Source organism: Onychomys torridus, chromosome 8, assembly GCF_903995425.1.
Source record: "Onychomys torridus chromosome 8, mOncTor1.1, whole genome shotgun sequence".
NCBI lineage: Eukaryota > Metazoa > Chordata > Mammalia > Rodentia > Cricetidae > Onychomys > Onychomys torridus.
The window spans coordinates 55,514,997-55,538,937 of NC_050450.1; the positions used below are offsets into that span (position 1 = coordinate 55,514,997).

At 43.6% G+C, this 23,941-nt stretch overlaps 1 protein-coding gene across 1 annotated transcript in view; it reads left to right on the plus strand.

Annotated features, from left to right (window-relative positions):
* The window catches only part of Myh8 (myosin heavy chain 8), a 30,587-nt gene extending 10,442 nt beyond the window's left edge, over window positions 1-20,145 (plus strand). The window contains exons 14-39 of the mRNA XM_036196186.1: window positions 430-600; window positions 1,601-1,910; window positions 2,018-2,085; window positions 3,782-3,869; window positions 3,953-4,070; window positions 4,372-4,495; window positions 4,594-4,730; window positions 6,109-6,364; window positions 8,850-9,092; window positions 9,183-9,359; window positions 9,441-9,586; window positions 9,668-9,758; window positions 10,010-10,399; window positions 10,822-10,948; window positions 11,272-11,390; window positions 11,513-11,709; window positions 12,528-12,711; window positions 12,800-12,965; window positions 13,108-13,232; window positions 14,685-14,993; window positions 16,001-16,204; window positions 17,232-17,357; window positions 17,444-17,614; window positions 17,776-17,880; window positions 18,500-18,595; window positions 19,859-20,145. Of these exons, the coding sequence (XP_036052079.1) occupies window positions 430-600; window positions 1,601-1,910; window positions 2,018-2,085; window positions 3,782-3,869; window positions 3,953-4,070; window positions 4,372-4,495; window positions 4,594-4,730; window positions 6,109-6,364; window positions 8,850-9,092; window positions 9,183-9,359; window positions 9,441-9,586; window positions 9,668-9,758; window positions 10,010-10,399; window positions 10,822-10,948; window positions 11,272-11,390; window positions 11,513-11,709; window positions 12,528-12,711; window positions 12,800-12,965; window positions 13,108-13,232; window positions 14,685-14,993; window positions 16,001-16,204; window positions 17,232-17,357; window positions 17,444-17,614; window positions 17,776-17,880; window positions 18,500-18,595; window positions 19,859-20,008 (4,398 nt within the window). The 3' untranslated portion in view covers window positions 20,009-20,145. The remainder of the gene's footprint in view (window positions 1-429; window positions 601-1,600; window positions 1,911-2,017; window positions 2,086-3,781; window positions 3,870-3,952; window positions 4,071-4,371; window positions 4,496-4,593; window positions 4,731-6,108; window positions 6,365-8,849; window positions 9,093-9,182; window positions 9,360-9,440; window positions 9,587-9,667; window positions 9,759-10,009; window positions 10,400-10,821; window positions 10,949-11,271; window positions 11,391-11,512; window positions 11,710-12,527; window positions 12,712-12,799; window positions 12,966-13,107; window positions 13,233-14,684; window positions 14,994-16,000; window positions 16,205-17,231; window positions 17,358-17,443; window positions 17,615-17,775; window positions 17,881-18,499; window positions 18,596-19,858) is intronic.
* Window positions 20,146-23,941: the final 3,796 nt, after the last annotated feature.

The window sequence follows — 23,941 nt, forward strand, 5'->3', positions numbered from 1 at the left end:
AGGCCAGCCTGGTTTATGTAGTGAGTTGAAGGACAGCCAGAGTTACTTGGTGAGACTCTGTCTCAAAAATGAAAGGAAGGAGAAAGAGATTGAGGGAGGGAGGGAAGGAGAGAAGGATGGAAGAAGGGGAAGGAAGGAAGGAAGGAAGGAAGAATGGAAGGAAGGAAGGAAGGAAGGAAGGAAGGAAGGAAGGAAGGAAGGAAGTAAAAATTGTAGTGTAATTGATACCCGAGTACCTAAAGACTGCCCAGAACTCATGAGCAAAGCATGTATTCCTGGGGATAATGAACAGACAGCAATCAGCTTAAATACCTAAGTTTAATCTCATCACTCTATTCAGATTATTTCCCCATAAAGAATATTTCCATTAACAGAATTTGCTCCTATAAATACCAACTTAACCTGGGAAATCTCTACTGCTCTGTGTAGTTCAACAGCCTGGAGCAGCTGTGCATCAACTTCACCAATGAGAAACTGCAGCAGTTTTTCAACCACCACATGTTCGTGCTGGAGCAGGAGGAGTACAAGAAGGAAGGCATCGAGTGGACGTTTATCGACTTCGGGATGGACCTGGCCGCCTGCATCGAGCTCATCGAGAAGGTTCATATGACTTTCATGGAAGGGTCTGTCTATGAGGATGACTCTTCAGATGTCTTAAAGAATTCTACAAAGTATTACTGTCCTTCCCGTCACTGAACAAATTGAAAGAGCACTATTTAGAAATCGCTTCCTCTTTACAAATTTTACATGAGACAGGTCTGGAAGGGGTTAACTTCATTTAGTTCCTCCCCCATTTTATTCTAATACTGATTCATATCCAGTTTAAAGGCAGTTGTGAGCACTCCATCATAACAGCTTTGCTAGAACCACTCTCGAGAGTTCTAATCTGCCTCCATTATAGTCCAGGATGTCATCAATAGCAACAAACACTTTTCTAAATGAAAACTGATGCACAATACAGCCAGTATAGCAGAAATCAAGAAGGCAAATTACTTGTACTATTTAATAATCTATATTTAAGGAGACTAAACATCTAAAATACCTTAAGTAATATTTGGATTTTTATATTATTGTTTATATTATTTTTTCTTCCTCTGCATGGAGTCAAATATTATTCTCAGACAAAAGTGTGTGTGTGTGTGTGTGTGTGTGTGCGCACATGCACTCAGACATGGGCAGGTATATCTTCTGTGCATATTGGATACCAGAGAAGGATATTAGGTGTCTTACTCTATCACAGTTTGCCATATTCTCTTGAGATAGGGCCTCCACTAGGTTGGTGACCTTTTACCCGCCCCACAGCAATGGGGTCACAGGTAGGCATGTGACCATGCCTAGCTTTTATGTGGGTTCTTCCACAGCAAGCATTTTAAAACACTGAAGTAGTTTCCCAGCTCCAGTACATCTTTTTTGAAGTAAAATAAAACTTTGGTAACAAATTTATTCATTGAACAGGATTGGGGAGGGCAAGTATGGTAATAAAAAATATTTTAAAAATTACCTGCAAATTCCTTGAGATTCCTGTCCATGTGTGACAGCCATGGTGTCTACATTCACTGAAGAAAGTGAAGTTGACATAGGTCTCCTTTTCTGAATTCAGCCACTGGGCATCTTCTCCATCCTGGAAGAGGAGTGCATGTTCCCCAAGGCAACAGACACCTCCTTCAAGAACAAGCTGTATGACCAACACCTGGGAAAGTCCAACAACTTCCAGAAGCCCAAGCCTGCCAAAGGCAAGGCTGAAGCCCACTTCTCACTGGTGCACTATGCGGGGACCGTGGACTACAACATTGCTGGCTGGCTGGACAAGAACAAGGACCCCCTGAACGACACCGTGGTGGGGCTGTACCAGAAGTCTGCAATGAAAACTCTGGCCAGCCTCTTTTCCACATATGCCAGTGCCGAAGCAGGTACTTTCTATACCCTTTATCTAAATCAAACTACCCCTCCAAATGTTCCTACACCACTCTGTCCTCTGGGAGTCGACTTTATTTGATGGGTTTTCTTTTTATCTCAGATGGCGGTGCAAAGAAAGGGGCAAAGAAGAAGGGCTCTTCTTTCCAGACCGTGTCAGCCCTCTTCAGGGTAAAGTATAGATTTAAATTGCAAAAATACATTCAGATTCTATGGATTTAGAAGAAGATTTAGTATAGGATTTAGAATAAATCAGGAGGGAATGGAATGGTGATAAGAATCACTTTAGATATTCACTCTCATCAGGATGGATCTAAATCAATACTTGGGTAAGATGCTTTCTTCTTTATTTCTTATTATAATTACCTGAAGCATTCAGGATTGCCAACATGTCCTTAGAAGCTTCTTGGGCATAATAAGGATGTTTTTTAAGGAAGCGTATCTGACCCTCAATGTTATCCCTGTGATGGCTGTATTCCTATCTCACTAATAGTAGTGTTTAAGAATGTTTTGGGGTTTCCCTTTGTTTTCTTTGGGACAGGATCTTCCTATGTAGGCCAGACTGACCTTGAACTTGTGAACTTAGTACCTCAGGCTCTTGAGTGCTGGATTCCAGGCATGTGCTACCTTGCCAGGATTTAAGTTTCCTTTGAGAATGAATATGAGATGCATTCTTTAGAACATTCTTCCACCAAAACATGTTTCCCCCTGAGATGGCTTTGACATTTTTAGAAAAGATGAAAGCCACCCAAAACTGAGCCTAGTGGTCTGAATGGACAGTTAGCTACAAAAGAATAATTCTTCTATTTACAAAATAGTGTACCTTTTCCATTATATACTTGCACATTTCCATAATGCAAGTATAATTTTTCCATGGCAAGACTCTTCTTGAGGGATGCATGTAAGATGTCTACTCTGAGGACTGTTTGTGAGGATTTTTATGCCTCATTGCTTCAAAATTAAAATGCAGGTGTGACCTATGACCTTTGATCTACCTCAGAAATTTGTTCTTACTCTTTTCCCATCTCAATATAATCTGCATTAGCCAACTAAACAGATGGCTGCTTTGTAAACTTGTCTGTAAAGGTATTATCAGGCTTGATAGTCATATTATTTGTTTTGATTTTCTAGTGGTTGAGATGTGAAAAAAGCATATGTAAGAGACATTTGCATGTGTGTTCTCAACGGCTGAGTGAAACATTCTCTGTCATAATCAATTACTTCATTTGTTCAGAATAACTCCCCCATATACTTTAGATGGAAAATGTTTTCAGGCATCCAAGATCCACCCACAAAAAATTATATTGTCTCATACTTTTACACTCTTCAAAAAACAAAACAAGAAATTAGAAAACTCTGTGAATGATTTAAAAAGAAGAACATCAAAAATTGGAATGATTGCTAAGCCAGGTTTTCACTGAGAATTGCTAACTACTGTGAACATTATGCGTGCTAAAAAATGAAAGAGGCCATGGGGACCATCTTCCCTGTTTTCAGATGAGGCCCAGGGAGACATGGAATGGCATAGGGTCAGCTGACTTCCTAGTGGCAGAGAGAGTCTGTAGTCTTTGTTTTCTGGTGCTGGCTGAGAATTCTGCCTGTGTATGGAGGCTACTGACTTGACATCTGGACCTAGGTGTGACAATGGATACCTTGGTAATCCGAACTTCTTTCTAGTACTTTGGCCTTCTGGCTGTTTATTAGGTTAAATACTGAAGCCTTCAAAATACACAGCAGTTAAAGCCTCATAAGCTTATGTCCAGTAGCTTAAGAGTGTGCTGTATAATTTTTACCACCCCCCCAAAAAAAAAGAGAAAAAGAAACTCAAAACACAACCTTCTAAAGACCCTTCTACCTCACTTTCTAGGAAAACTTAAATAAACTGATGACCAATCTGAGGAGTACACACCCTCACTTCGTACGGTGTATCATCCCCAATGAAACTAAGACTCCCGGTAAGACACAGAGCATTAACAACAAACTAGGCCCAATCTGAAAATTCAGTGCCTGGGACTTAACTCCTTTTCTCTGTTTCCAGGTGCCATGGAGCATGAACTGGTCCTGCACCAGCTCAGGTGTAACGGGGTGCTGGAAGGCATCCGCATCTGCCGGAAGGGGTTCCCCAGCAGGATCTTGTATGGGGACTTTAAACAGAGGTCAGTCCTCTTTGCTGTATGACACTGAATGGTATCAGTATTTATCATCTTAGTTGTACTTTGCCCATTATATTTCAGTTCTCCGACTTAGCATAATTACACAAATAAGAAATCAAACAATTCAGTATTGTGATAGAGGAGAGAATAATAGGCTAGGTCACAATCTGACCTAGATCTGATCATTAGATCTCTACTTTCATTTTTGTTCTGGGATTTAAACAGGTACAGGTACTTCTTTTTGGTGGCAACTGGGTAAGTGATTACACCTTTCTGACTATTCCTTTTGTGTTTAACTGAACAGATACAAAGTTTTAAATGCAAGTGCTATTCCAGAGGGACAGTTCATCGACAGCAAGAAGGCCTCAGAGAAGCTCTTGGGCTCTATTGATATTGACCACACCCAGTATAAATTTGGGCACACCAAGGTATGGCTGTGACTCCTGTACACCCGATCCATGTACTCACAGCCATTTCTGTGTCTTGCTGAAGTGTGGGGATGATGCGTGACTTTCTGTTCCTCCAGGTTTTCTTCAAAGCTGGCCTCCTGGGTCTCTTGGAAGAAATGAGAGATGAAAAGTTGGCCCAGATTATAACAAGAACACAAGCAGTCTGTAGGGGTTACCTAATGAGAGTGGAGTATCAGAAGATGCTGCAGAGGAGGTAATAATGGCTATGCACATCAGCAGGATCACAAGGATCCCCAAGGACTCTCCGTCCGAGGTCCTCATGCACTGATACTTTCATTCTTTGATTAGCATGAGCTTTTTTACCCCTACAACACATCAACCTTAGTGTCTTCAGGCTAGACTTCCCAGAACTTCTCTCCTGCCCCACCCCCCATCTATCTCTCACACAGAAACTGTCTGCATTGTGGTTTTCATCACCCTACATCTCTGTTCCCAGCTCCCCATGGTATCCCACACCAAACCCAAGCTGCTTTGCTTGGCTGTCAAGGCCTTCTATTCCCCATTATATCTTTCATACCTAACCACACAGCCTCTCCCAGCCTTGCTAAACAACTCGCTTACCTCCTATTTTCATGTCTGTGCCGACCCTATCACCTCACTCATACTTACCTCATAAAAAGTCCCTTTTCTTCTTTCCCAAATTAACTTCACATGACTTATTTATACAACAGTTTTATACATTGCTCTAGCCACTAGCCACACACACATTCTGCTCATTTGGTTCATCTGTATTTTTTTAGGTTAGCATTACAAGAGGTTTTTTTGTTTTGTTTTGTTTTTTCCATCCATCTGTATCATAGCTTGTGTTATGGTATCTGCCTTCTCAGACTCAGAATTCCTAGCAACTGAACCAATAGAAATAAAAACTGCATGCTAATAAACTTAAAGATGCCTACATATTGCTGTAAGCCCGCCAAACCTTGCCAACTCCTTGCTACCATTTAAAGAACTCTACCAATATTACTATTTCAATTTTTTAAATTTAAAAGAAACAATTTTGGAGTTTAATCATTGCTAAAAATGCCTTCCAATGTTAATGGATTTATTGAGAGGACAGAACTGAGTCACTCAAAGAATTTAGAAAATCCAGTATATTATCTGAAGACACTAACAAGAGGAGAGTGGCTAATTCAATGGCCACCAAAGAGGAAAGGTTTCAAGGAAAGAGTGGTTGAGCTGGGGTGAGGCAAATCATTCAACCTATGGCTCCTCAGGCTCCTCACCTCACTGCTCATGAGCAACAGCAGGTCAGCTGAATCCAATTGCAATGGCCATGCTCTCCCCGCCACTACTGTCATGTGAGTGTGCTCTTTCTGTGGCAGAGGTCACTCAGACAACACAGTCTGCACTCTCTAGACTCAGCCTGTCTTTGCCAGATCACCAGGGATTGAGAATACTCAATTGTTCCATAGGAATAGCACTCAGATTAGCCAAGTAGAAATACTGAGGACTCCATCACTCTGGTTGTGAAAATGAACATGTGTCGGTACAGGAAAAGCCTGGTGTCTGCCATAAATGTTAGCCACATTGCTGCCAATGGAGCGATCACACCATCTTTCCCCACATTCTAGGGAAGCCCTGTTCTGCATCCAGTACAACGTCCGCGCCTTCATGAATGTCAAGCACTGGCCCTGGATGAAGCTCTTCTTCAAGATCAAGCCCCTGCTGAAGAGTGCAGAGACCGAGAAGGAGATGGCCACCATGAAGGAAGAGTTCCAGAAAACCAAAGATGAGCTCGCCAAGTCAGAGGCAAAGAGGAAGGAGCTGGAGGAAAAAATGGTCACTCTCCTCAAAGAGAAAAATGACCTGCAACTCCAGGTTCAATCTGTGAGTACTCTGACGTGAACACATCACATCACCATGCTACAGGGGCTCTGTGTGGCCTTCCAGAGACTATCACTTACAACATAGGACTTCTCTTGAAGGAAAAAAAAAGGTCTTTAGGGAATGGTGGTGGCTTTATTTTGTTCGTAGCTTGCCTACCTTTCAATATTTCCTTGAAGAGGAAAGCTACAATTATTTCCATATTACCAGGGGAAAGGGAAGATTCAATAAAATCACAAAATTTAACAACTTTGAAGAAAGTAGTTCAAAGCTAAATCCCCAAGTCTTACTCAAATATTTTGCCTCTTTGACTTCGCTGCATTGTCCTAGCCTTCTGAGCTAAACCTACTAGTACAGGCGTTTAAGGTCAGCTACTCCAGAGGCTGAGCCAGGAGGATCCCAAGTTCAGGACCTGCCTGGGCTATAAAATAATTTCAAAGCCAGCCTCAGCAATAAAATAGGAAAAAAAAAAAAAAAAGAGGCTAGAGATACAGCCCACTAGTACAACAGCACTTTCCCATCTGCTCAAAATTCTGGGTTTTGTCCATCGCATGACATAAGACAGCAAAACAAACAAACAAAAACAACAATAAAATCTGCCAGGATAAGTTCTATTTAAAAATCCAAGTGCAGCCGGGTGGCGGTGGCGCACACCTTTAATCCTCGCACTCGGGAGGCAGAGGCAGGCAGATCTCTGTAAGTTCAAGGCCAGCTTGGGCTACAGAGTGAGTTCCAGGAAAGGCGTAAAGCTACGCAAGGAAATCCCATCGGGGGGGGGGGGGACCTAAATAAATAAAATTTTAAAAAATCCAAGTGCTTAAGACTGTCTTATAAGTCAAGATAATCAGCATTTTGGAAGAAGAGGCAAGTGGATTTCTGGGAGTTCAAGGCCAGTGGATCTACATAGTGAGTTCCAGGACAGCCAGGACTACATAGAGAAACCCTGTCTCAAAAAGCCCAAAAAGAAGAAATCAAAATAACCATCCCCCCTTTCCTCAATCCCTGAGATTTAACTTCATAAATATGCATATTTACATCACCTGGAGCTGAACTACTACTACCCTGGAAGACAGTGCAGGGCATCCTCCCCAACTCTTCCATTAATGTGAAGGAGTCTCTCTCTGAAGGTCACTGCCGGTGAGTTCAGGAGGAAGCTGGAGTCCAGGTGGGGAGAGAATTTATCAACAGCACTTGAGCCAGACATAACCTTCCATTTCCTTGCTCAACAAGCCCAACAATGTTAGGAAGGAATTGTGAGGATAGTTTTTCAAATGCTTAAGACTGGATCCTTTCTGTCTCTCTTCATGGTAGATCAGTAAGAGTAAATATGCACTGAGTGTATCACTATTAAAGATAAAAACAAGAACCTGAGACATCCTTGGGTATTGGTGAAATTATTAATGCCACTCCACATAGTTAAAAAGGAGGTTTATTTTGTGGGGTAACTTACAAATGAAGGGGTAGGTTGCTGGGTCTGGCAAAGGTATAGCGCAGTCTGGCGGTGTTCTCTGGAGAACTCTGCTTGGTCTACCTCCAGCGTCCAGTGTCCCCGAACCAAGAGAGCAACCTCCTCTTGATCCTCAGTCTTCCGCTCCCTCCTCTGCCCCGCCTTGTGGGCATGATCATTACTGAAGCCTCAATGGGGGTTGGAACTTCCAGGCCAATGCTGGGATGGCTATCCACTACACTTGGGCTCAGTCGCTTCAAACACTTAGCTAAAACAAACACTTGAAGGAGGTAGAGAAAGCCCCAGGGCAGGAGAATCTAGTAAACTCCTGGTTGAGTTTTTGAGTCCTTAAATTAGTTACTTATAAAATTTTATGGAGCGGTATAATTTCCAAGAATTACTTTTTCTTCTATACTCTGAAATTAATTTTGAGGATAATAGGTAATTCTTCAAATAGAAATTCAAACCATTGTAGTATTGTTATGGACCATCATAAACGTTTGAATGGACTAAAAATGCTGCTGCTTAATTTACTTTTTACTTTTATTATTATTCTTAATTCTATTTGACAACTAGTACTTTGAAAAAGAAATGATTGAGATCAAAACTAATCAATGTCACTAAATCAACATCATACTCTAACAACTAAATAGCTCTCAGAAATGATTTACTACAACCTCCTTATTTACATATGAACAACTGGGGGAAAGCAACTTGCTCAAGACAACACCTATGGTTGTTTGGGGACAAGAATTCAGGCTTCTTACTGCCCTGTCTGCAGATCTTTCTCCTGTTCTAGACACAATTCTACAGTCATACCTTCTTCGGCCCAATCATTGTGTACACTCCTTTGCTTCTAAACATCCAGGCTCACTTTTTAATTAGTTGCATGGCTCTAAGTCAGATAAAACATTCAATTAAAGGTGCTCTCATATTCATGCTGAGAAATTCAATAGAATTCGGATGAACACTAAACAACTTGTGTGCAAAAAGTTAAGTTTCAAAATAAGGAATAGACTAAGTGTCTTAATGAATCCACAGGAAGCAGACAGCTTGGCTGACGCCGAGGAACGGTGTGAACAGCTGATCAAAAACAAAATCCAACTGGAGGCCAAAATCAAAGAGGTGACAGAGAGAGCTGAGGATGAGGAGGAGATCAACGCTGAGCTGACTGCCAAGAAGAGGAAGCTGGAGGATGAGTGTTCAGAACTGAAGAAAGACATCGATGACCTCGAGCTGACACTGGCCAAGGTTGAGAAGGAGAAGCATGCCACAGAGAACAAGGTATGAGCATGTTCTGCTGCACTACATGGGGGATCTATCATGCAATCGGGCTGCTTTATTGTTGAGACTGCCTCTTTCTAACTTCCTAAGGTGAAAAACCTCACAGAGGAGATGGCAGGCCTGGACGAAACCATCGCCAAGCTGACCAAGGAGAAGAAGGCCCTCCAAGAGGCCCACCAGCAGACTCTGGATGACCTACAGGCAGAGGAGGATAAAGTCAATACTCTGAGCAAAGCCAAAAGCAAGCTTGAACAGCAAGTGGATGATGTAAGTGCGTTTTCAATGTCCTTTTGAAGTATTTCTTTAGATGCATTTCAATTGTAACGGATTTCTCTTCCTCATCATCAGCTTGAAGGGTCGCTGGAGCAAGAAAAGAAGCTTCGGATGGACCTGGAAAGAGCCAAGAGGAAACTGGAGGGGGACCTCAAACTGGCCCAAGAATCCACAATGGACATAGAAAATGACAAACAGCAACTTGATGAGAAGCTTAAAAAGTAAGGGCTCCAGAAAGACTTCTATGTGATGCCACCTTTCAAATAATTTAAATATTAATCTGTCTACTATTCTGTCTAAAGGAAGGAGTTTGAAATCAGCAATTTGATAAGCAAAATTGAAGATGAGCAAGCTGTAGAAATCCAACTGCAGAAGAAGATCAAAGAGTTGCAGGTGAATCATCTCCCTTTAGTGTGTGTGTGTGTGTGTGTGTGTGTGTGTGTGTGTGTGTGTGTGTGTGGTGTTTTGTGAAAGGGGTTGACCTCAAACTCACAATCCTCCTGCCTCAGCATCCTGAGTTCTGGGATAGAAGGCATGGACTCCCATGCCCAGCCCCTCATCTTTTTAGTTTTTTTCTACACACCAAAAAAACACTAAAATTGAAATGAATTTGAGATGTGTTAGCGTACTTGTTTGATTTCCAGGCCCGCATTGAGGAGCTGGAAGAGGAAATCGAGGCAGAGCGGGCCTCCAGGGCCAAAGCAGAGAAGCAGCGCTCTGATCTCTCCCGGGAACTGGAGGAGATCAGTGAGAGGCTGGAAGAAGCCGGCGGGGCCACATCAGCTCAGGTGGAACTAAACAAGAAGCGGGAAACTGAGTTCCAGAAACTTCGCAGGGACCTGGAGGAGGCCACACTGCAGCATGAGGCCACATCAGCTGCTCTTAGGAAGAAGCACGCAGACAGTATGGCGGAGCTTGGGGAGCAGATCGACAACCTGCAGAGGGTCAAACAGAAGCTTGAGAAGGAGAAGAGCGAGCTGAAGATGGAGATTGATGACCTTAGCAGTAATGCAGAGGCGATAGCTAAAGCCAAGGTACCCAACATCATCTCTAGATGAGGGCAATGAGCCAGAAAAACAGCATCCATTGTTCTTGGCATCAAACTTGCTTTGCAGGCATTTAATAGTATTTGTTCAAATATTTTCATCCTAATATATTCCTGTAGTTTCATTTTCTGAAGTACTGACTATAACCTACTAGAATGACTTCAAAATCCACTTAAGTGAATGTCAACATCATTGGGATATATAGGTAGCTTCCAACAATGAATGTGACACGTATGTTGAATTCTGGCACATGCCAAAGCACCATAACTTTCTACTCATATCTCACCTATTTTTGAAACATATTTTATTCTTTTAATATTAAAACATCTTAAATACTTTAAAAACTGTGGTTTATCTTTTTTATCTGCCAATATTCAGTGTTTGATCCTTTCTTGTCACGTGATCCTTAGGGAAACCTTGAAAAGATGTGCCGCACTCTGGAGGACCAGGTGAGTGAGCTGAAGAGCAAGGAGGAGGAACAGCAGCGTCTGATCAATGAGCTGACAGCGCAGAGAGCCCGCCTGCAGACAGAAGCAGGTAGAGATGCTTTCTCCAGCTCCCCACATCCTGTATGTGTGAAGGGGGTTCTTGCTATGCAGCAAAACCCTTGTTTTTAGAGGGAAATCAACAAACTACCAGAATTTTTCAAGTCAGTCAGTCCACAAGGGTGCAAGAAGGCAAAAATAAGTAGATAGGTTTGTTACGTTCCTGTGGCAATCCGGCTTGCAAATGCGTATTTTGACTTTTATTTTTTGCTAATTTCCATTTCTGTAACAATGTTTAGAAATGAATAAAAAATATATACACATACACACAGCTCATTGTTATACCATGAGTTCTCCCGATTCTACTGTTCTTAGGTGAGTATTCCCGACAGTTAGACGAGAAAGACGCCTTAGTCTCTCAGCTGTCAAGAAGCAAGCAGGCATCTACTCAGCAGATCGAGGAGCTGAAGCGTCAGCTTGAGGAAGAAACCAAGGTGACTTTGACCACGGACTTTCTTGACAAACCAAACCCAAGAATGCCCAGTTATATTCTACTTGAGGTGTGTAAGTATTATAGGATCTATGAGTTGAAATCCCTGGACTGTCCCTTCTGCAGGCTAAGAACGCGCTGGCCCACGCCCTGCAGTCCTCCCGCCATGACTGTGACCTGCTGCGGGAACAGTATGAGGAGGAGCAGGAAGGCAAAGCTGAGCTGCAGAGGGCGCTGTCCAAGGCCAACAGTGAGGTGGCCCAGTGGAGGACCAAATATGAGACGGATGCCATCCAGCGCACGGAGGAGCTGGAGGAGGCCAAGTATGTGATGTGTACTTGAGTTTTTCTTTCCTAGTCCTCTCCATTCCTGTGTCACATGCTTCACATCCATGCACTCATTATGCTGTCATAGCAATGTTTGGTCACTGCCACTATTTTTCTAACGAGATTTATTTAGAGAGACGGCTGATGTTGGAACCACATGTTCTGATTCCAGAGGTCGTCTTCTTAAGCTCTGAGTAGACAGATATCCATCTTAAAACTTACAGCAGTCAAGTTTCCTGAATTGTACAAAATGTCTAGGATTGGTCTAAATAAGACACAGCTTTAGTCTGGGTAGACAGAGAGCATCTTAAAATGCACCTTCTCGGGGTTTAAGTTTAAAGGGGTTTTCTGTGTTTTAAGGATGTGGCCTTGCACACCACTGGGAATGAAGCAAGAACATATATCATTCAAATGAAGGTCAAAGTTACCTTTGCTTCTGCTGCATGAATTGTCCAGATTATCTATCAAACTGTGTTCTCTCCTTAGACTGCCCAAACATACACAATCTAAACAAATTAGCTATTCTCTGGGGACAGGGATCATGAAAGGAATCAGAAGGTCACTGAATGTATAAAGGCATCCAGCACTGATAGCAGCCTGTGGGAATCCAGTAACATTCCCAGAACTTCACGGAGTCCAAATATCTACCATTTTGGAATATTTCAGTTTGTTACTCATAATACATGTCTGGTGACCAGTGCTTTGTAAAGCAGATGGTTTTGCCAGTATAGGACAGGACAGTGAGAAGGAACCACATCAGTTATCATCTTGTTCCTGGCTTTGGCCGGGTCCTGACAATCTGGCTAATTTCTCAGGAAGAAGCTGGCTCAGCGTCTGCAGGCAGCTGAGGAGCACGTGGAAGCCGTGAACGCCAAGTGTGCTTCCCTGGAGAAGACGAAGCAGCGGCTGCAGAATGAGGTGGAGGACCTCATGCTGGACGTGGAGAGGACCAACGCGGCCTGCGCCGCCCTGGACAAGAAACAGAGAAACTTCGATAAGGTGGTCGGTCTAGCCTGCTTAAACTTTACAAAAACTCGGTTTGGTCTTCCTTCTCCCTGTCCTGGCTGACAAGCTATGGCTTTTTAAGGTTCTGTCGGAATGGAGACAGAAGTATGAGGAAACTCAGGCTGAGCTTGAGTCCTGCCAAAAAGAAGCCCGCTCCCTCAGCACCGAGCTGTTCAAGGTGAAGAATGCCTACGAGGAGTCTCTGGATCAACTCGAGACTCTGAAGAGAGAAAACAAGAATCTGCAGCGTGAGTCCCGACCTTCTGGATCCTACTCAGCTCTGGCTGGACCCTCCTATGTTGCTGACTTTCCCAATCCTATTCAACCCTGGGTGGGACCGTCCCATGTTGCCACTGTTCCAACCACTTCCTCTCATTTGTTTTTCTACAGAGGAGATTTCTGACCTGACAGAGCAGATCGCAGAGGGAGGGAAGCATATCCATGAGCTGGAGAAAATAAAGAAACAAGTAGAACAAGAGAAATGTGAGATCCAGGCTGCCTTAGAGGAAGCAGAGGTATGTGGTACTCTGTTATGGGGGGAATCAAAGACAAGCACTACAAAAATGTCAAGCTGAGTAATGGTACCATGCACTGAATACGTTACTATAGTGCAGAGACAATTTAAATATGGGACCTTTGTGCACAGGGCAACTAGGTGATTGGTAATGCCAACACTGGGGCTGGAGAGATGTCTCAGCTGGCAAGAGCTTTTACTGCTCTTCCAGAGGACCTGAGTACAGTTCCCAGGACCCACATCTGTGGTTCACAACCACCTGTAACTCCAGCTCCAGAGGATCAGATACCCTCTTCTGGCCTCCAAGAGCTCCTACACACACATGTCATACATCCACACAAACACGTATGCAAAAAATAAATTTGAGAAAAACACAAATTCTCTAACCCATCAGTTCAGTTTCTTAGAATTTACCACAAGAAACTCATCTTAAAAAGAGATAAAACTTTAAGACAAAGATGCCCAATAAAAGAGTAAGCAAACTGTAGAACAGCAGAATTCCAAATGACAATTAAGTATGGCTAATAGGCCAGAGGGTTACATACACTTGAAATCCCAGCATGTTGGGGTAGAGGCAGGAGGATTATCCCAATTTGAGGCCAGCTTGATTCACATAGTAAGACCCAGGCCAGCCAAAACTTTATAGCAAAGTCTCACACTAAAAGACCAAAAGGGCCAGCAATTACGGCACTTTCCACCAAAACTTATGCCCTCTGTTCAGTCTCCAGAACCCATATGGTAGGAGGAGAGGAGCAAACTCCCATAGACTTATCTCTGACCTTCATGTTCTCTCTCTTCCTCTCTAAATTATTGATTAAATGAATAAGTGAAAAGATTCCAAAAGTATTATTAATGTGGGGAAAAAGGTTTGTGATAGACACAAATATTTGCTTTTAAAAAGCAAGACCTACATTTGCATATACAACTTGGATTAGATAGAAATAGGGGGCTCAGAAGGATCATGAATGAGCCCAAGGCCAGCCTGAACCACAAAGCAAGAGAACCGGTCAAAAAAAATTAGTATAAAAATTGTATCACATTAAAATAGTTGTCTCTCTGTGAGGAACAACAGGAAACTGTTTTTATACATTGTCCTCACATTGTACAATGAGTATGCAATATATAATCAGAAAAAAACTATTTTTAAAACTTACAGTTTCTATGACAGATTAGTGTTTTTACACATGAAGATTGTAGTTTATGAAACATTATGTATATTACATATAAAATTAATCAGATAACTCTGTTAGTTCTGTCATGAATCTTTAGATCTTGCAAAATACTTTACTACAGAGCTGAACTATATAATCTGTGACCAGATAAACAAAAAATCTTAAGTTCTTAGGACAACTACATTAACTTTAAAATTCAACCAGAGTACAGCAATAAGAGGCTGCCTCCCAAACTCAGAGTTCTCTTCCACTCAGTGCTGACTGATCACTGTGTCCTTAAGGCATCCCTGGAACATGAAGAGGGCAAGATCCTGCGCATCCAGCTGGAGCTGAACCAAGTCAAGTCTGAGATTGACAGGAAGATTGCCGAGAAGGATGAGGAGATCGACCAGCTCAAGAGAAACCACATTAGAGTTGTGGAAACGATGCAGAGCACGCTGGACGCAGAGATCAGGAGCAGAAACGATGCTCTGAGGGTCAAGAAGAAGATGGAGGGGGATCTGAATGAAATGGAAATCCAGCTGAACCACGCCAACCGTTTGGCTGCGGAGAGCTTGAGGAACTACAGGAACACCCAGGGCATCCTGAAGGTAGACATCCATTGGCCACTCAGCTGAGTCACAGAACACACCTGTTTGCTGTTCTCACAATTAACTTCTTAGGCAATCTGTCTTAGCTACTTTTCCTACTGCTGAGATGAAATACTCTTGCAAAAAGCAACTAAGAGGAGAAAGTGTTTATTCCAGTTTGCAGGTCATTGGTCCAGTCCATCATGGCAGGGGAATCAAGGTAGGGGGAGCCTGAAGCCGCTGGTCACATTGACCCACAATCAGAAACAGAGAAATGAACTCACACTAGTGCTCAGCTGGCCTTCTCCATTTTATACAGTACAAGATCCCTGCCCAGGGAATGGTCCTGCCCACAATTACAGTGGGTCTTCCTACTAACATAGTCATGATAATCCCCCTGTGGTACGGCCACTGTCCTCTCCCAGGTAATTCTAGATTCTGTCAAGCTGACAATTAACACTGACTATCATAGCCACCCCACTCCCATTTACCAAATTATACAGTTGAATGCATCAAGGACACCAATTAAAAAGTGTCTAAAACATAATAATTTCCAGAAATTATATATAGAAGAACAAACAGGAGTCAAAAGATGGAGAAATGGCAAGATAGAAAATACATGGGCTTTCCACAAAACAGGCCTGAGGGTGAATCTTAGCTTTGTCACTCTCTGACTTTGGGCAAGTTACTTGCACATAATAAGAGTAAGTCTCACACCTCAAGGATGGCAGTGGGGACCAAATGAAATAGCAGATGTCAAGGACTATGTGGGTTATTCAGAAAATGCTCTAGAGGTGATAAAGAACAGTGACATGCATGCAACAGACAACAAGATAGAGGCAGAGACAGAGCGAGAACCTGTCTCTTGATAATTTGCTCACATGCCAAGCAAATGCCACCATTATCCTTAAGGTCATACAAATGATAGGCAAGTCACCTCCTGCTCCTAGCATGGATACACTGTTGGAGCTCATTTCCTAGGTGATCATCTCCTCTTCAGAATAGTCGAGATATTTTTCAACTTATAGGATACCCAGCTGCACCTGGATGATGCTCTCCGGGGCCAGGAGGACCTGAAGGAGCAGCTGGCGATCGTGGAGCGCAGAGCCAACCTGCTGCAGGCTGAGATCGAGGAGCTGCGGGCCACGCTGGAGCAGACAGAGAGGAGCAGGAAGATTGCAGAGCAGGAGCTGCTGGATGCCAGTGAGCGCGTGCAGCTCCTGCACACCCAGGTGAGCAAAAGCTGGTGCACTGCTAAGGGAGGAGTCTAGAGTGTAGGTATGTACATATAACCACGGATGGGGCTGCACCTAAAGCACCACTGCAGTTATGACAGGCCAATAGGTGGCTTTGTTATGCATTTCTAGTTCTTTTTAGGACTCTCTACCAAAAAAAGGTTTATAAACTTAGAAATAAGGTTAGGCGCTTATTTAAAATCATGAAGAATAACACTGAGAAAGCATGTCTTTGACTCCAAACCGAAACACATTTCATGAAGTACTTATCAGGGGCACATTGGAGTTCAGCTGCTCTGTGTTTACTGTTCTCACACCTCACAGGGCACTTAGCATCCCTTCCTGCTCAGGCATTAAATGTAGTAGCAGCCCCTCGTAAGATCTCTGTGACACCAAAATAACCATACTCCAGCCTTTCCAAGTACTCTCCTTCAAGAATACTGGGTTGAAATTTTAAGAAAATGTTTTCATAATACAAATTCACAATCCGCTCAAAGGAAAAGCTTCCCTCTGCCCCCCATACACACACACTTCTTTTGATAGACTTCTAGTGCCATACACACACACACACACACACACACACACACACACTATTATTCCCAACCCTTTAAACAGAATACTATAAGTCAAAAAAATGAAAGAAAAAATAACAGATGACTAATATGGGCATTCGTTGTTGTTGTCTTGAGATAGAGTCTTACTATATAACACAGGCTGGCCCTAAATTCAGGATCCCCATGCCTTAGCCTCCAGACTGCTGGTATTACAAGCATGTACCATCATATCCTGTCAATACAGGCACTCCTAAAGCTTCAGAGGTCCTCCTATATAAGTCAGATAGGCAGTAAAGGACCGAGTACAGGGAAGGAGGTTCCAGCCATGCAAATGATTACAAGTTTGCACCAAACAGAATACTTCACATTAGCTGGCATCGAGTCTCCTGGGTTAGACAAAAATAGAACATTTGTAAATCCCAACTGGGAAACTTGAAAATCTTATAAATTTCCAATTTTTTTTTTAACAGAACACAAGCCTCATCAACACCAAAAAGAAGTTGGAAAATGATGTTTCACAACTCCAGGGTGAAGTAGAAGAAGTGATTCAAGAGTCACGCAATGCAGAAGAGAAGGCCAAGAAAGCCATTACTGATGTGAGTGCCATGCACGTGTTCTCCTCACAGCTGTGTTGCCTGCCACCACCAGGGCTCATTGTTTTCTTGATTTATTTGCTTTTCAGGCCGCCATGATGGCGGAGGAGCTAAAAAAGGAGCAGGACACCAGCGCCCACCTGGAGCGGATGAAGAAGAACCTGGAGCAGACGGTGAAGGACCTGCAGCACCGTCTAGACGAGGCTGAGCAGCTGGCGCTGAAGGGCGGCAAGAAGCAGATCCAGAAACTGGAGGCCAGGGTGGGTGTCTTCATCCCTAAATCTGGGAAGGGCAAAGGGGTACACTCTTCTCATCATGGGGTCAAGAACACCCTGGCCACACCTGTAGTAGACCCTAGGCTAATTAACATCCCCAGCACTGACTAGAGAGGTAGAGATACAGCTTTCTCTCTTGGTTACAGGTCCGTGAACTTGAAGGAGAGGTTGAAAATGAACAGAAACGTAATGCCGAGGCTGTTAAAGGGTTACGGAAACATGAGAGAAGAGTAAAGGAACTTACCTATCAGGTAAGAGGAATAGCTTTCTAGAATGTACAGGCATCGTGTCCAAAGGGAACGGGAGACCCTGGTGATTACTTTGGTGGCACTTTCAGATATGTGTGTTAACTGCATGTATGTAAAGAATAAAGGCAGAGTTGCTCATCACAGGCAGACACCAATCTAGGACAGTGGAAGCCTTTATAAAACAACACAGAACAGGGCCCACAGGTCAGTGGTAGGCCATATAGATTTCACACGGGCTTGATCCCCAGTAAGAGGAAGGTGGGAGGGAGGAGAGGAGGGGAAGAAAGGAGGTTAGGGGGAGGAGGAAGGAAAGTAGCATAAGAGAGAAAAGAATATATGCACTAAAGCAAAGTACACTAGATGCCAGTCCTAGAGTGGCTTCTCCCAGAATAGCAGGGTAAGGATTCGACATGATGTATAGAATTCTTTAGTAGAGAGGCCAACTAGACACAGCACACGTTTAACAAATATGACCATTGTTCATAGCATAGGTTGGTCAAGTTCATCCTCAGGTCCCCCTTCTGCCATATAGGACCCCCTTCTGGCATATCAGTGACTTATTTTGGCACCAGGTAAACCTGTTTCTTTGGACTGAATGTGTATCTTTTTATCAAACATTCAGACCGAGGAGGACCGCAAGAATGTACTCAGGCTGCAGGACTTGGTGGACAAATTACAGGCGAAGGTGAAATCCTACAAGAGACAAGCTGAGGAGGCTGTAAGTGTCTTTGAGGTTTAGAGAAAGAAGCAGACTTCTGTCAGGGAGAAACGTGTTTAAAAACAAAACAAAACATGTATCGATGAGGAAGAAGGACACACACTAAGAACCCACCATTCATGTGTTCTCCGAAGGCTGAAATCTTACAAATATATATGTACACACCCTCATATTAATTGTAGACTTGACCTCAAGAGGAGATGTGTATTGTTAGGCAGAAAGGCTGGGGAAGGAGAAAGCTCCAAATACTCAGCCTTAACCGGTAGCAACAAACACACAACAGAATCACTAATGCCGGGATGAACAATTTCTGTCTCTCCACATACACAAACTCAAGTGTTCCCGAAAGTGAAATACTGATTTCCCCCCACCCAGCTGACTTGTTGACTTACTCTGTAAGTGAGGCTTTCCTCCCTGCATTTATCCCAGCAACCGGAAGAACATGATGGAAAATCTAGAGGTACAGCTGGTGGTGTGAAGCCCTGGCTTCTGTAGGACCAAACAACAAAGCAATGATGCTGGAAGATTCTCCAGCTGCACTTTCCCCGTGTTGTGCCCAGCCCCCACTCTTCTAGATGCATGTGACAGGAAGGAAGGGCACAAACAACAGCCACACAAAAAGATGCAACTATTATCTTAGACCCACTTTTCTTTCCCTTCTGTATCAGTCTTAAAATACAGGGCAAAGCTGTGTCTAGTGGGATTCCCAAATTTCTTTGTTAACATTTGCTTACTGAGGTCTCTTGAGGGTACCTGGGTCTCTTCTTCCTTTCTACCCAAGAGACATATCACAAAAGGTAAGTGAGGGGGTGGAGAGATGGCTCAGCTGTTAAGAACACTGGCTGCTCTTTCAGAGAACCGGGTTCAATTCCCAGCACCCACATGGTAGCTCATAACCATATCTAACTACATTCCCAGGGGAGCCAATGTCCTCTTCCGGCCTCCCTGGGCACCACATGAATATGGTGTACAGACACACATGCAGACTAAACATTTACACACATAAAAGAAAAATAAACCTATTAAAAAACAGGGAGGTGGTAAGCAGGTTTGACAAAAGTCTGGTCCCTTCCACTTGAAAACAATTTCTCCTTTCCTCCCTTTAAGTCAAAACTGTCACTGGAGCTACAGATTGGGCTGAGGTTGGAGGTTGGACACCACCAACAGCACACGAGAGGAGAATCTGATTGTAGACAATCTGGCCTGGTGACCCTATAGTGAGGCCCACGGCATCTAACTGCCTGGATGCTTCTCTGTTCTCAGGAGGAACAATCCAACACTAACCTGGCCAAATTCCGAAAGCTCCAGCATGAGCTGGAGGAAGCCGAGGAGCGGGCAGACATCGCGGAGTCCCAGGTCAACAAGCTGCGGGTGAAGAGCCGGGAGGTTCACACCAAAATCAGTGCAGAGTAAGCGCATCCTCCGGAGGCTGCCCAGTGGCTGAAGAAAGTTGCAGAATGCATTGCTTTGCTTCGGGTCACTGGCTTCACTGTGTTGAGTTTTCACCTTCTGTTGACTAAATAAAAACTACAGCACATTTACAAATCAAACCAGACTTCCTTTTTATTTACAAAATTGTTTACTGACGAAGTCAGTTCTCACCTAGCTGCTGTTTTTTTTTATTTATTTGTTTGTTTGTTTTATTATTATATTGGTTGTGGGGAGCTGTCTTCATTTACCTCCCTTTGCCATGATAAAACAACTGACCAAAATCAACTTGGGGAAGAAAGGGTTTGGCTTACAGTTCACAGTCCATCAGTGAGAGAAGCCAGAGCAGGAAGCAAGGGAGGAATTGAAGCAGAGACTGTGGAGGAACCCTGCTTACTGGCTTGCTCCCCATGGTTTACTCTATCTGCTTTCTTAAACAACCCAGAACCACCCACAGACATGCCCTCAAGCCAATCTGATGGAGGCAATTCCTCAATTGAGGATCTCTCTTCCCAGGAGATTCTGGTTCATGTCAAGTTGACCAGCACTATTGGGCACAAGAAGCTTTCTGTCACCCAGGGGCCTTTTCTGGACTTCTACCTTTGAAGCTCCCTCCCACACAGTATCACTCATATGTGGCTTTTTGTTTGAGCCAGGGTTTCCCTATGCTGCACATGCTGCTTTCAAACTTAAAATCCCTTTGCCTGAGCCTCCCTCCTCCTGGGAGGACAAACTGCAGGACCATGCTTGGCCAGATCTTGTTTAAATAAATATTTCTGGATTGCTACAAAGTATTAAGGAAAACCCTCTCTGAGGGCCCCTCTCTGAGGGTGGCTTTCCAGAAATATTCATTGATATACTCACTCTCTAGATATGGTGCATCTATCCTGTGCCAGGCACTGTCCTAAATTCTCTGGGTATCTCAGAGAACAAACAGTCCTCAGGGAATTTACACTCTACAAGGAAAGGAAGACCATAATAAACAAGTTAACTCTGAAGTGTATCAAGTCAGTGCAAGTGAAAAATCTTGACAGTGAGGGAAAACAGTTGCATTTTACTGAGACTAGTCATGGAAGACCTCCCTATTTCGAACATATTCAAGCAAAGACCTGAAGGAACAAGAGAGCAAGGCATACTGAGTGTTGGGGGAGCAAGCCTTTCCAGACAGAAAGAACAGAAAATGCCAAGACCCTATAGCAGGGAACAGCAGCTGCTCCAGGTGTGAGGAAGTCAGCCTGGCTGTGGCTGCAGGAGATGGAAAGAGTTGATATGAGAGGTCCAGGGGCTCATCATTCAGTGACCCTGGAGGCCCTCAAGGCCTTCTCCTGGCTTTACTCAGAGGCCAGTGGGAAGGCCTGAGAGGGTTTTAAGCAGTGAAGTGATATTAACACGCATTTTAGAGGAATCTTTTCGTCTGGTGCGTTGAAAACAGCTCAGAGGGAACACAGGTAGAAACCAGACCAGAGGGGAACCCCTGTGAAACCTAAGATTGTAAAATGGCCATGGATTAAACCAGAGAAAAAGCACTGGGAGGTAATTAAAACATCGATTCTCTATTTACTGAAGGGAGCACAGGGGACTTTTGCAAGGACTAGATGAAGAGGGGGGGAGGGAGGGAGGGAAGGAGGATGAGGAAAGCAGAAAAAGAGCTAGAGAACAAGCTATAAAGAGTGACAAAGGGAAGGTGGCCTGGCGGAGTGCAGCCCGGGTTTGGCATCCAGACAGACAGTGCGGAGGCAGCAGAGCAAAAAAAGCAATTTAGACCAAGCTTGCCTTTCTCACAGACCTCCTTCCACCTTCTCGCATCTACTCTGCCCAGCCCCTCACCCCATCAGCATTAATTTTTACAATACAAATGGCACGAGCCACAGTCTCAGCTATGTCTACAGTAACAGCAAAGGCTTAAAAGAAGAGGAGAAGAAAAATACCCATCATTTTCTCAATTACAAATTTGGATCACAGAGGAAATTAGAATCATAATCATAAAAACGACCAACAGCAAAGACAAAGATTTTTAAAGGAGAAAAAATATGAACTGGACTTCCAACTGCAATGCCTGTCTTTGAAAGCCACTGTTAGAGAGAACAAGGAGAGAAGCCACACACTAAGACGATGTTTACACAGACATTCAAATAGGCACTAGACACAGTTCAGCAGCATGGGCCCTAGGAAAAACACAAAATGCAGGGACACCTCACCGCACAGCTGTTAAATGACTGCAAGTGTGGTCCAGAGGTAGGGGCTGGACCTATCATTCCTGTTAGTCAGTGGGGAATGACACAACAGTTGGGTTTTTGTTTTTTGTTTTTTTTTGTTTTTGTTTTGTTTTTGTTTTTTGTTTTTTTTAAGTTAGGAAATAACCCATATAGCGCCACCATTCTACCACTAGCAGCTTACCCCAAAGAGATGAGAGTATCAGCCACAGGAAGCCTTGTGTGGACATGCTCAAAGCAGGAGAGAACCAAGATGTCCATCCCCAGGTAAATGGGTAGACACACTGTGGTGTATCCATACAGTGACTCTTATCCCACAGGAAAGGATAGAGTGAAATTACAAAAGTAAGTCTCAAGACACCCGTGCTGACTCAGCCTTATCACTCAAAGCATGGTTTTATTCATATGCGTAGGTTCACGTCACAAACATATAGTTTCCCAGAAAATTTAACCACAGTGGTAGAGACCAGTGGTTATCCATGCAGAGAGAGTGCTTGTGCAGTTCACGGACAGACAGTGCAGATTGAAAAGAGCAGAAGGAAACCTTAGGGATTCCTAAACACGCTCATTATCTTGATCGAGGTGATAGTTTCAGTTGTAGAAGTTTGAAGTTGCATGTAAAAGTGCAGGGTTTGGGAACCAGCAAGATAGCACCACAGAGTAGAAGGTGCTTGCTGCTAAACTTGAAGACCTGAGTTCAATTCCCCGGATCCATGTGATAGAAGGAAAGAACAGATTCCTGCAAGGTGTCCTCTGAATCCCACTCTTGCCTGACAAGCAGGTGTGCCAAATTAAAAATAAAATGAGATGTGACTCCCACAAAAGGGGAATACTAGGTGATAAGGAAGAAAGAAATACAACAAGACACATGAGTCCTGAAAGAAAACATTTTTGGTTGTGAGCCTAGCCTTTAACGGCTAACCTATCTCTTCAGCCCGTGACGAAAATACAATGCCGATTGGTTTTCTAGTTCCGACAGTGTCATTGTTTTGTTTTGCTTTTTTAGTGGTAGATAAGACCACAGAGATATAATTGACAGTGAAGGTGTAAAAGCCTAACTCTATGGCTTCAGAATGGCTGTTGGAACAGTACAGAGGTTCGCTGGAATGCGCACACTTGAGACTGGAATGCATATACTTGAGATGAAAGAAAGTCTCCCCACAGGGGATCTTTCCTCAAGAGAGACCCCAAACCCAAGGAACACACCGAGACCACGGATCAGATGCAAACAGCAAGAGGGTTTATTTGAATACACAGGTACCTGGGGCGACAAGTCTCTCGGAGGACTTGCGCGCCTTCCTAGGGGAAGGGGGACTTCTTATAGAGTCCTGGGGGCAGAAGCACGGTTACAGAAGCGAGAAGCATAGTTACAGGGTCCCCATTGGTTAATTCAAATAAGGCCAGGGTGAACTTGGGGGCTATCTTAAATTTTCAGGAATGTGCAGCTGTCTGTTCTCCAAGGCCAGGTAGCCAATTATAGATATCTTGTTCTGACTCAAGGTTTGTTCCTCCCAAGACCGGGTGTTTGACATCTCCTGCCTTGACTCAAGGTTACTTTCCCAATTATCTTTCTCAAGGCCGTTTCTTAGGCTAAGTTACTGAGACGGGGGGGCCTTTCATTCCCCCATTTTCTTTTGTCGTAAATGGAATCTTTCATTTTAGGATGGAGAATAAGGAGTCAGCTCCATCTCTGGTTGTCGGAGCC